Raw genomic sequence first — 12,703 nt, forward strand, 5'->3', positions numbered from 1 at the left:
ATTTTCATGTGTTGATGTAGTGAAGCCTGGCATGATCTCCCTTGGTTTTTCAACTTATTTATGTCTTGACGTCATTTAGTCCAATTACCAAAATAGAGTGTGCCTGCACATATTAATCATTTATAGTTCTGTGTACAACCTCGTTCTCAGGGTCTCCATATCGACAAAGACACCCTGGGAATGAGGTTGGTTCAGAGTGTGTCCTGCTTCTTTTATCTTGATAACTGGCCTGAAATTTTTCATATAAACAGAAGAGAAAAATTCATCCCAGTTTTCTACGCCCAGAAAAGAAACTTGATGTCCTTGATCTAGGAGACCACGCCCTGTCTTTAGTGGTGATAATGTCTTTTTATTGCATAACACAACAGAATCATTCAATATTTCGAGTCATAATGTACATTGTTCCTAAATGACAATTACTTTTAAAAATTTCAAAGTAAATTATCTTTTTAATTTGAAGCTCAAAAACAAGGCAGCAATGGCTTGTGATTTGAATGGATGTCATTTTTAAGGTGTCTTGTGGCCTTCACACAAGGCTAGTACCGGTAATTTGCTAGAATTACTACGCCTGTGGTAAGCATTTTTCTTGCTCAGCCCCAAACCATGTGTTATTCTGCATGCCACTTGTAACACCCAAATTAACCCAGTTAGCAGGACATTGCATACATTGAGTTTGTGTATGTGGCAATTCTGCCATGTACTCAGTTTAACAAAGGGATGTTGATCAGTTTCCAGGACTGACAATCAGGAAATTTTAAATTTCTCGTACAATTGCCCGTATTTTTTTTCCAAAGACGCATGTCCGACTGAGCGTAAATATTTCAAGCAATTGTATGGCAAAATTGAAAATTTAGCTGGCCAAATTCTAGTGCAGGTGGGATCCACAAATTTTGTCAGGAAAATCCTTTGGTTGGCAACTAAAGTTTACTATTCTCAATTTTTTCTACATTCAAGGTTTGCTCAAGTTATTTTACTGCAGATTCCCATAGAGCCACTGTTATTTCGATCACATTTGCCTACCCGTCAAGATGGCTTCCAAAACTGTGATAAGGTCTATTATTATAACCCATTCATACACCTAGTCGAAGATAAGCAGTTTGGAGCAAAGCTTCTTGTCGAAGAAAACAATCTATGCCTGTGACCATTGATCCTGGCGGTGGGAATCTGGTGCTTTAAACTACTGCACTGCTGTCCCTCCACAACTTAAGGAATGCTGTATGTTAAACCACATAAATTAATAATTTTAATTAATTTAATCTCTACATCAAACTCAAGAATGGCCTGTTACTGGGCAAATCCAAAAGCCGTGAACACTTTGATTTGATTTTGACATTTCCCTCTGGGCACCAACCAGTCAGAAGCAACATGAAACCAAAAACAAAATTAATTACCATTAGTGGTTGCGGTTTAGCTTTCTCGTGCGTGATTGGCTTCTTCCTTGAAACCCAAAAACGTTTCATAAATATTTCTTATTTTCATGGTTTTCCGATTTTCACAGTAAAAGGCCTTCGCTATTGTTTTGACTATTCAATTGTCTGCCTTTTTAGGACAACCTCTAATTCCTGCAAAGATAATAGTCTTTTTACGTCCTTGTCATTCCTAACAATAGTATTTGGCAATTTTCTGATCCTTTTTATATTGTTCGCTTCAATACATAACTCATCACAGCAAACAGACACGAGATTTTCAAATGTCAAATTGCTTCTGTCCAAATCAACTTCGAGGAAGTCCTCGTCCTTCGAATCTGCAATTCGTAATTTTAAGACCAGCTCTTCTAGTGATTGTACGTGTCCTGTATACGTTTCTGCATTATTGCTCTTATGTCTGTTAAACATAGATGAACACGTAACAGAGGGATCTTGGTTCCTTGCCATAAGGCCACCCTTCTCAAATCCCATTTTTCCAGTGTCTATAAAGTTCTCCGACGTTTCCCGTGCATAGAAAAACTCTGGATTTCGAAGATAATTTGGCACGATCGGCAAAGTTTCGACCTCTGTGTTCAGTTTGACGTTGTCTTCTTCTCCTAGCATCTTTCTGATTTCTTCATCAGTGGCTACCTGTCCTGCAGTTTCGCCTTTCCCTGTAAGAGCCTTCGTATCAACACACTGTTGTAGAAGGTATTTCACTATATTTCTATGGCCTCTCTTCGCTGCCCAGTGCAAAGGAGTCCACCCGTTAACGGCGTTTGCTGCATTAAGATTCACTCCTCTTTCTACAAGTAGTCTAGCATTCTTCTCGTCTCCAATACAGCACATTTCGCGCAATTTTTCTTCCAATTCTCTGTTTATATCCGCCATCTTTGATATAACGAAAAACATAACATAAAACCATCTTTGATTGGCTTCTGTGTGTTCACAACAAACTGTCCAATTGAAATGCTCCATAGAAACGTGTACACTTTCATATATTTTACTTATAATGAATCCTCCATCAGCCCGAGCGGCTGCCAAGGAGACTAGAACCCGCCGAGAATAGCTGGAAGGAAAAAGAAAGAATTATTGACAAAAAGAAAAGGAGAGCTCAAGTATAATTGAGTGGTACAAATTTGCACATTGACGAGCTCAAGCTCAAGCTTGACAAGCAAAGCGCCCCAAGTAAATAAACAATCTCAATCATTAAACGAAATTGACATTGATAGCATGATAAAAGTGGTATCATTTAAAATAGTCTGTCAAAAAAAAAAAAAAACAACTAATGAGTATAATCAGGTGATTGGGTCATTCACAATTGATAGGGTACATTAGATTCACCATATTTGAAAAAAATATATACCTCGCTTAATAAAAACGCTGTACATACATGTGCTTGAATCGTGGGCGTGTAAACAACATGGCCGCTCGCAGACAGAAATCATCATCGAGTACAACTGGTTCAAAATCTATTCTCGGCTCTGCAAGGTCAACGGATATTGATTTGTAAGTGAATTTCAATTGGGGGCTTACTCGTTATCCCTCCCTAACCTTTTCGACAAACCCGTTGTCCTTTGGGTTCCACTTCGCGATCTTTTGACTACTTCCATTTAACAGATTTACGCACGTGGCCTTGTTAAAATGTGAAAATTTGGGCTCATCCATGGAGGACGAAGAGCCTGTGTGTAAAATAAAAGAAGAACCAAAACATTACATTGAAGGAAACAAAAGGATAAGGACTATAAACCGTAGGCCTCGTCTCACACAGATCGTTCACGTTTATAAGTTCCCTATGGGACGTTAAAGAACCTACACACTATTCGTGAAGAGTAGGGGATGAAGTTCCCGGTGTTGTGGCTGTCCTTCGTCAGTATATGGGTGGGTGGGTATAGCAAGTCCACATCAGCTGAATAGCTGCCAATACTTCAACCTGCTTGAACAAATAACAAACAAACAAAGAAAACAAAGAAAAATATATCGATTTGGTTCTGTCTTGAACCCAGGTTAAGCCCAGTTTTCTACCCAAGGGTAGAAGCTTATTTGAGCCCACTGACAAGCGAAACTCAATACAATGACAACATTGTTGTTTTCTCCTAAACCTGTCCTCTCCCCTAATACTTCTCTGATCCATACCAAAACCTATCACATCACCCCACCCCCCTCACCCCACATTCAAACGTACAGTGTATTCCGTGGCCATTGCTAAAGACCTACAAGGTACGTGTGTATACTTCCTGGTATGGAAGTTACACCCAGAGAAGGGTCGCATGCATGCACACCTCTAGGTTTTCATGGCTGCACTTATTCAGAGTCCCTCCCAGTTATAAAGATAATATTGGATGTTGTGGTTTTGTTTCAGGGAAAAGAAGTTGGCTTCCTGTGATGATCAGTCTGTGTGGAGTCCAAGACCATATACGATATTCAAACTGCTGTTGTCCGCCAGATTTTGTTCTGCTTTTCTCAGTAATATTTCTGACTGTGATGAAACATTCAACTATTGGGAACCAGTAAGAAGAAATTTTTTTTTGTTAACTTAACATTTTAAATATCATGTAGATAGTTTGTGTGTTGCTTTTGAATGTCGGCTGGATCTTTGAATTTTAAGTTTTGATTTTTGTTTTTGAATGTCAGCCTGAAATTTTTCCTTCCTGTTAAACGGCTTATTTCATCTACTTGAATTGTTTCTATCTTCAGAAAGTTCTATAGGTTCGAAAAACACAGGTGCACGAAAGCTTCTGTCATTGTGGAGAGAATGTGTGACAATGGCTCGACTGTGGTTATGTCTGACCAGGAAACCTCCGATCAAATTAATCCCAACTGGCCCCTACTATGCATGTGCCCCAACTGACATAGTCCCTTTCATTTGCCGGCATGGTACAGTGGTTAGGGCGTTGGGTTTTTGCATGCAGTTGTCCCAGGTTCAAATCCCACTCTAATCTCTGGTTTGGATTTGTTTCCAGTTGCCCCGGGCTTTAACTCTTCCACACTTTGTAAATAGCCAACTGGTTGCCTCCTGACAATTGACCATTTTCGAAATATCAATATTCAGCTCGATAGTGAAGGCAGAGAGGAAAAAACAATAGAAACAAGTTGCAATGAATGTGAAAGATATTAGCATATCATCCACTTTCCTTTGTCTTTGCCCTCTAAACCTCTCTTTCAAGCTGAATTTAATATATCGAAAAAGGCCTATTGGGGTTCTTAATCATGTTCTGTGAGTATGAATAATAATAATAATAATAATAATGATAATAAAATTGTTGTTACTTTCAGATTATTAAGTAAACTAGCTTGATAGCTGTTAAGTGCACATTTACTGTAAAAGCATTAACTTGTTTGCATCTTTTACATTTACAATGTATCCCAAACCCCCGACGTTGTACAGAGATTCAGGTCCCTTTACGCCAACTATACATTTAAAAGCCAAAGTACTCATCCACCAGCTTTCTGATGTTGTTCTCTTTTTATTTACATTCTTTCAAAACCTTAGATGCATTACTTGACGTTTGGTACTGGTTTTCAAACTTGGGAGTATTCACCAAAGTATGCCATCAGGTCTTATGCATATCTTCTTCTACATGCTATCCCCGGAAAACTGCAAATTCAGTTATTTGAAGCCAATAAGGTAATTTTAGAAACAGTGACTTTTTTCTTAATAATCAAGCTGTCATTTAACCCTTTTAGGCCTGAGCCACCCCTTACTGGTGAGTAAATCGTCTAGTGGCGTTAGACATTCCAAAGTCTATTAAGTTTAACTCCTAGGGATGTTGCTAACGGCCGGCTGCCAGTGAATTTCACTGGCTCATGGAGAGCTTATCGCCGACTTTTAATACTTAGTAATGAGTGAAACGAAATCACTGTATATTTGAAGTAACACGTGGTAATAATTCAATTTGTCGTTTTGGCAGGTACTGGTGTTTTATTTTCTTCGCTTTGTTCTGTCAATAATATGCGCAGCCTGTGAGACATATTTTTATAGGTATGTCATTCAACCTCTGATTTTCTTGTTACTCTACATGAATAATATTTAAAGAATGCTAAGAGGTATAATAATAATAATTAATAATAATAATAATAATAATAATAATAATAATAATAACAATTATTATTATTATGTAGTATGTGAGACAATGGTTAACATTATATCAAATTATTCAAATACAAGGTGTTACAAATGAACCCACTGGGAACTCGGAAAAATCCGAGTGGTAGAGCATCCGTACTAGATCACGGAGGGTCGTGGGTTCGAATTCCATCTGGGGCTCGGATTTTTCCGAGTTCCCAGTGGTTTCAATTGTAACATCTTGTATTTGATATATATTTCATTAGTGTTTATAATAATAAATAGAATATGACATGGCCGGTTGGAGATACGTAATTAATATTTTTCAACACTCGATATCCTCTATGTATACAAAAACTTTGACGAACAGTTCTCACCTGAAAGTAACAGAGCTATGCTTGTTGGGTGGAAGAATGTGTGAATCAAGCAACACAATAGAAGTTTAAGTTACTCTACATGTAAAATAGTGCTGTACTGTCAAATGTGGCTTGCTGAATTGGCCAATCAATGTTCACTTACAACCACCACCACCACCACCGCTATCAATACTACTACTATAGCTGTATCTGAGAGATCCATTAGATTATAAGTATGATGTTGATGATTATAATTATATTATTGTGATAGGAGGAGTGGTAGACATAGTAGCAGTGGTGGTGTTCATAATAGTTGGGATAGTGGTTGTGGTAGTGGCAGTGGTAGTAGTTGTAGTGGTGGTGGCGGTGGTTATATTAGTGGTGTGCAGTGGAAGTGGTAGTTGTGGTGGTGGTAGTGGTGGCAGTGGTAGTGGTAGTGGTGGTGGCAGTGGTAGTGGTGGTGGTGGTGGTAGCAGTGGTGGTGGTGGTAGCAGTGGTGGTGGTGGTAGCAGTGGTGGTGGTGGTGGCAGTGGTGGTGGTGGTAGCAGTGGTGGTGGTGGTGGCAGTGGTGGTGGTGGTGGCAGTAGTGGTGGTGGTGGCAGTGGTAGTGATAGTGGTGGGGGCAGTGGTGGTGGTGGTGGCAGTAGTGGTGGTGGTGGCAGTGGGAGAGGTGGTGGTGGTGGCAGTGGTTGTGGTGGTGCCAGTGGTAGTGGTGGTGATGGTGATGGTGGCTGTAATATACAGGCAATCAAGCATTTGCACCCCCCCCCCCCCTTCCCCACAATAAATCAATGTTAACCTTGCCCTATAGATTTAGTTCATACTTCTATGGGAAAAAGAATGGGAAACTATTTGAATTAGCCTGAGAAGCACCAGTGGTGGTGGTTGTAGTACAGCTATAGTGATGGTGGTGGTAGTGGTAGTGGTAGTGGTAGTATCATTTATTTAATAGTAAGGAATTGGGACATGTAAGTAATACTGTTATCCATATTATCTCCTTTAGGGGCATAATGAAACAGTTTGGTAATCACGTTGCCCGGATTGCCATTGTTTTCATGCTTTTTAGCACAGGAATGTTCATTTCTGCCGCTGGTAGGCGCATCCATTGATTATGTCTATGTCCAGCTTTTTGCTGTTTGGTAACTGTAATCCGTTGTTAAAGAAGTTGAATGTGTAGCTTACTTTTTCTGTACTGCTACAGGACTTGTATATATTTTTCTTTTTTAAATTAACTTGTAACTGTTGAGTACGAAATAATAAAGTTGCTGTTGTTGTCTTTTTTCAGCATTTCTTCCCAGCACATTTGCAATGTACATGGCATACTTATCATATGGTGGTTGGTTTTCTGGAAATTATGTGGTAAGATTGCCAATCAGGGGATTCTTAAAAGCCATTTGTTCAGCATCTTTTCAACAAAGGATAATGTTAGTAGTTCAAAACATAAGTTTTATTGGACGAGATATACATGCTTGAGGCCTACCAATAGAGTTAAGTACTGCATTGTAGTTATTTTACAAGGAACATGATAATAAATTATAATTATAATAACGCAGTTTTCAAATGACTGTTGAAGTAATTATGCAATTGAATTATTGCTGAGCTTGGTGATTGGTTAAAATCTCGCTCCAGTTTATCAACCAATTGCGACTTGCATGTTGCAATTTTTCCTGCACTTTGAGCAAGTTACATGGAGTTGCTACAAATTTGGATTAGCTCATTGCGCTGTTTGTACCTTCTTTTGATTGGCCGAAGTACTATTACTTTGTTTTACGACACTCAATTGAAAACCGCTCTATCATGCTTGAGTGGATTACGTGTTTTGAGAAAATTTATTGAAAGCAAAATGCTTTGAACTCAGGCATCTTATCAAAAGTTGGTGAAATAAGATCATCCAGGTTAAAATGTTCCTGTGCAGGACTGTTGTTGGTTCGGGACATCGACTGACATTTTTACCTTATGAGTGAAAGTCATCCTCAGAGTCAAGTAACATGTCAATTTTTTTGTCGTTGCAGGTTGCAGTATTAGCAACTGCGGCTGGTTCGCTGATTGGCTGGCCTTTCAGTGCAGTCCTTGGGTAAATATTTTGAAGGTTTTTTTCAAATTTTAATTTCTGGTTGATTTGAATCAAGAACCATAGAGTTGTCCAATACAAGTACACTGCGTAATACGCGGTTCATGTTTCCTTGTGTGGGGATCACAAGGTGACCCATGACCTTTACCAGAAGCCCAACCAACGTGAAGTGCTTACGAAAGGGTTGAAGGGGTTATGTCACGTAAAATGATGTACGTTCATGACACAGAAAATGCCCAAAATTTAGAATGAAACATTGCAATAACCACTTAAATCTGTTGAACAACATAAAAGAAATGCATGGATGGACATAAATGGACAAGATTAAAATGGATTACATTTGGATAATCTTGGAAAAAGTCAGGCTGGTGTTTTTCAAGTTTATGGCAAATTGGTTGGATAAAGGTCATTTTTGCTCTGAATCATCGTTGGTGATGTAACTGTTACGATAATTTTATCAGTAAAGGAATTCCACATTACCATTTTTAAGTTGTAAGCTCATGATTATTAAAGATTTCCCCTAAACACCCTAAAATAACATGATGTAGCCCCTTTAAACCTTTCCCTCGTAAAAGTGAGACTCAAAGGTTTTGATCTACCTAACAGCATTGCTGCAGAACTTTGTGACCTGTGGCAATCCTGATTATAATGTTCAGAAACCTGAGAACATTTATTGACTAGTGCCCAGTCTATGAATGTACATGTGGCTTTTTGTGGCAATATTACTGTATGTAGGTTAAGTAAAGGATCACTCTGTTCAAACATCTATTGAAGTGCAAGGTCATTTTCATTTGACTCAGTGTCTTCAAGGCCCACATTTGCCAAAACGGCATTGGGGATGTGTGTTTTCTTGAGATGCTGTTTTGTCTTAGTTATGACCAGTACAGTGAGTGTACATTGTATCTACTTGGCTCTTAATGTTGCCTTGTTTAGTCTTGTGTAACACAAAATTTGCAATGCTTTCAGATGTGGACCGGTCCTATAATACTAGCAGTTACTGCACTTTGTATTCTCCAGGATATGTGCAAGGATCATTAACAAATAGACTCGTAGCCCACAAGGGCCACGGCTACGGGTCAAGAGCCAATAAGGCGAAGCCGAATGGGCTATTGACCCATGGCCCTTGAGGGCGAAGGGTCTAATAATAATTTTTGTTTTAGTATCACCCAACTAGTCTGACAGAAAAGGCAATAAATAAAGTTAGCAAATGCAAGTTGAAGAAAATATTTATTTGGGAATAAAACGAAAGAAAGCGTCACACTTTTTGCTACTCAAGGACCACTGGTAAATATTACTAATAGTCCTCTAGTAGCGTAGCCAATTAAAATGCAGCATTTGTATTAGTCCATTAGTTGGTTGATACTAATTGATATTAGACCCCACTTCTTATTATTATCACTAATCAGGGTTCTCAATTGAAGCTGTAACCCAATATTATCACCTGTTACAGGTGTCACTTTTAAGTTTTATGGCCTTAAACTTGCCCTCGTTAAATAGATCAGTTTGTCAATTACAATGTAGTTGCAGTGTTATGGCTGAACCCTGACTTAATGACCTTCAACCTCTAGCCTGCATGAAATCAAGGCTCAAGAGGTTCACGTAGAGTGCAGTGCTCATTGAATTTGACTTAGCTTGTGCATTCCCTATCAAATGTTTAAGTACCCGGTAATACATGATTCACACAAAGTGACTTTCTATCCTATTCGGTAAAACCTCTTTCTTTATTGGTACATTGTATGTACATGTAATGCAGTGTCTTTGAAGCCGTATACTAGGCTAGGCCACATGTTTTGAAACTCGATAAAACACTGCTGCTCGTTTTTTAACCCCTTGACTCTCAGGAGTGATAAGCATGTAAATTCTCCCCACAATTACATGAAATGTCAGTCACACAGGTATTGAGAATGAAGATAATCATCAGCTTAAGAGGTGTGATCTTGATATAACACCAAATTCTCATGTCTACCCAACAAAGAAATCTATAGTTACCAATTACTACGGTTACTCAGAGAATGAACATTTTGATCTACGCTTTGGAAGGAAGTGGTTGCACATTACATCAAACATGTCGATTAACACTTTGTCTTTTGTTTCAGTGTACCTATTGCTTGGGACATCTTAATGAGACAAGGAAGAGTAGTATATTTTCTAGAATTGTGCCTTATATCATCAATAGTATTTTTGGTGAGTTATATCCTGGAAACAAAAAGTGTAGCCATTAAAGGGTATATATGGGTAGTTTCTCAGTGGCTGTACAATCTGGGTCAAAAGACTTCGGGACACTTGTCAAATTTTGGGAGAAAAGTAGACAATGTTGGAACATGCTAGTGATCAATGAACAGATCTTGACTTTGGAGACTGAAAAATCAACATTTTTTTTGGGGGGGGAGGGGGGGGGGTGGGGAAAGCAGGAATTGTCCCAACAGTTTTGACCCGGATTGTAGGTACTCTTGAACCGGTGGCCATTGAAGAGTAAAATTGTCTGGCGAAAGAGATGGATTTAAATCCTTAGACATGTAAGTCTCTTTCCTTGGCTGGTAAGGGATATTATTAACACTTCCCTTCGTGAGAGGGCCACTGTTGACGAGTAAAATCATCTGGCGTTAGACAGGGTAAAATCTATTGTTCTTACTCCCAGGAGTCAATGGGTTAAAGGGGAGGTTGTTAACGCATTTATTCCTGAACCTTCCCTCCCCACCCCCCTCACTGATAAGTAAAATTGTCTGGCATTAGACAAATCAAAATCTATTACGTCTAACTCCCAACCCCGAGGGACTTTTTTGTCGCTAACAGCTCGCTGCCATTGAATTTCACTGGCTCATGGAGAGCTTATCACCAGCTGAAATTTGAACAAAGTACCTGGTCTGATTTCAAAGACATGCAGTCCAAAAGAGCTGGGTGAGCTTATTGATGAGCCTGCGTAAGCAAGGCATTCCCACCCCATAATTTCGTTAGTCAAAAATTACATGCATGTCACTCTTGGGCAGGAAAATGTTAAAGAAAATGTATTGAAAAAACGCAACACGGACACATGGAAGATATCAATGAAAATGTTTGTATAATCAATAAATCGATCAACATGGTTTTCCCAAACACCTCTCTTCCACCATCCAAAGTTGAACTGCTAGTCGGCTTTTTTAGAGCCCCTGATGAGTAAAGATTGAATTCGAAAAAGTGGGCTAGCTTGTATAATGATCAGACCAAACTGCTTTCTGTCCAAAATTTTAAGTAAGGTTTTGATGGTGTGCGTTCATCTGTTAGGGTTAGTTGTGCCAAAATGCTTGTTATCATATTAACTAATTTTGATTTTCTTAGGGACCTTTAGTGTATATAGACTCCTTTTACTATGGCAAGACTGTGATAGCACCATTGAGTATAGTGTTGTACAACGTGTTTGGGAAAGGAGGTCCAACTCTCTATGGTGAGATTATTGCAATTGGCTGTTTTTATGCTAGAGACACATAATTTGTCTGGGCGAACTTGGGCAAATATTTTTTCTGCATCTGTCAAGTTCATTTGGTGTAAAGATAGGCATAAGACGTATGCATATGGACAAACTACTACTTTTAAATTAGTATCATCTCTACAAAGACACACTAAACTAGATAATTATTCATCCAGATGCATTATGCATCTTGTGCCGGTCTTTTAATATACTAGACGAATAATTTAACCAGATGCAGAAAAAATGTTTGCCGAAGTTTGTTCCAGATAGATTATGCATCTTATGTACTTTGTCCCATCTTTACACTAAACCTAGTAAGTCTGGCCGGTTTCGGCCGGTTTGGATGTCAAAGGGTTAAAATCACATTCATGTATTCAAAAAAAAAGTCTGTTGGATTTTTAAGGGTTTGTTTAGGAACTAAATTTGATTAAGAGAAGTAAGAAGTGGGGAACAACATGGCTGTACAGCTTACATTGTTTTCATCATAATAGCTCTTCTTTCCTTTAATCCACCCCTCCACAGTGCCCAATTCCCTCCCTCTCTACAGGTCTCTATCCCCAGTGATGACTTTTAAGCGCGGTGGCCTCATGGTTGGTGCACTCGACTCTGGAGCGAGTGGTACGGGACATTGCATTGACTGTTCTTTAGCTTGGATAAGACAGTACTTTACACTCATGGTGCTTCCCTCCACCCAGGTGTTTAAATGGGTACCGGCAAATTTAATGCTGGGGGTAACCCTGCGATGGACTAGCATCCCATCCAGGGGGGAGTAGAAATACTCCTAGTCGCTTCATGCCACAGAAACCGGAATAAACTACGGGCCTAATGGGCCACTGGGCTCATAAGCAGACTTTACCCTTACCATATATCTAAATGTGACACTTCTGTTGTTAGTAATGTGTGTGGCTCTGCCAAGTTTTCTTTGTGATTGTTTTTCTTTTTTGTTTCTTTTACACAGGTGTGGAGCCATGGACTTTTTACTTTCTAAATGGTTTCCTTAATTTCAATGTTGTGTTTCCTCTGGCTCTGTTATCCCTCCCAGTTTGCGTGAGTGTTGTTGTTATGATGTGGTTTAATAATAATTATTATTATTGGTTTACTGAGTCTAAAGTAGTAAGTGAGGAGAGAGTCGAAGTGTGGTCTAAAGATTTGCTCTAAACACCCTATTAATAATAACGTGACATAGCCCCTTAAACCAGTGGTTGATGCTAACCGTTCCTTCAGTAACTCTCCCTAGGCAAGTTTGTACAAAGCTTGGTCTGCATTGACCAGTGTCAAATACCTTGGTAATGTAGAGGATCTGTTCTGAAACACTCCAGAGATTTGTTCTGACCCGTGCAAACAACCACCAATTTTTCT

General features: G+C 39.1%; 2 protein-coding genes across 2 annotated transcripts in view; one reads left to right on the plus strand and one right to left on the minus strand.

Annotated features, from left to right (window-relative positions):
* Positions 1–1,224: 1,224 nt before the first annotated feature.
* LOC138030234 (ankyrin repeat domain-containing protein 40-like) lies at positions 1,225–2,312 on the minus strand. Its single transcript, XM_068878124.1, has one exon. The coding sequence runs from the start codon at positions 2,295–2,297 to the stop codon at positions 1,524–1,526; it is 774 nt and encodes a 257-aa protein (XP_068734225.1). The 5' UTR covers positions 2,298–2,312; the 3' UTR covers positions 1,225–1,523.
* A 505-nt stretch (positions 2,313–2,817) lies between these two features.
* The window catches only part of LOC138029072 (alpha-1,2-mannosyltransferase ALG9-like), an 18,307-nt gene continuing 8,421 nt past the window's right edge, over positions 2,818–12,703 (plus strand). Inside the window, exons 1-10 of the mRNA XM_068876757.1 lie at positions 2,818–2,915; positions 3,769–3,916; positions 4,900–5,034; positions 5,318–5,388; positions 6,832–6,920; positions 7,114–7,187; positions 7,841–7,902; positions 9,996–10,083; positions 11,215–11,320; positions 12,303–12,391. Coding sequence (XP_068732858.1) covers positions 2,830–2,915; positions 3,769–3,916; positions 4,900–5,034; positions 5,318–5,388; positions 6,832–6,920; positions 7,114–7,187; positions 7,841–7,902; positions 9,996–10,083; positions 11,215–11,320; positions 12,303–12,391 — 948 coding nt within the window. The 5' untranslated portion in view covers positions 2,818–2,829. The remainder of the gene's footprint in view (positions 2,916–3,768; positions 3,917–4,899; positions 5,035–5,317; positions 5,389–6,831; positions 6,921–7,113; positions 7,188–7,840; positions 7,903–9,995; positions 10,084–11,214; positions 11,321–12,302; positions 12,392–12,703) is intronic.

Source organism: Montipora capricornis, chromosome 13 (assembly GCF_036669925.1).
Source record: "Montipora capricornis isolate CH-2021 chromosome 13, ASM3666992v2, whole genome shotgun sequence".
NCBI lineage: Eukaryota > Metazoa > Cnidaria > Anthozoa > Scleractinia > Acroporidae > Montipora > Montipora capricornis.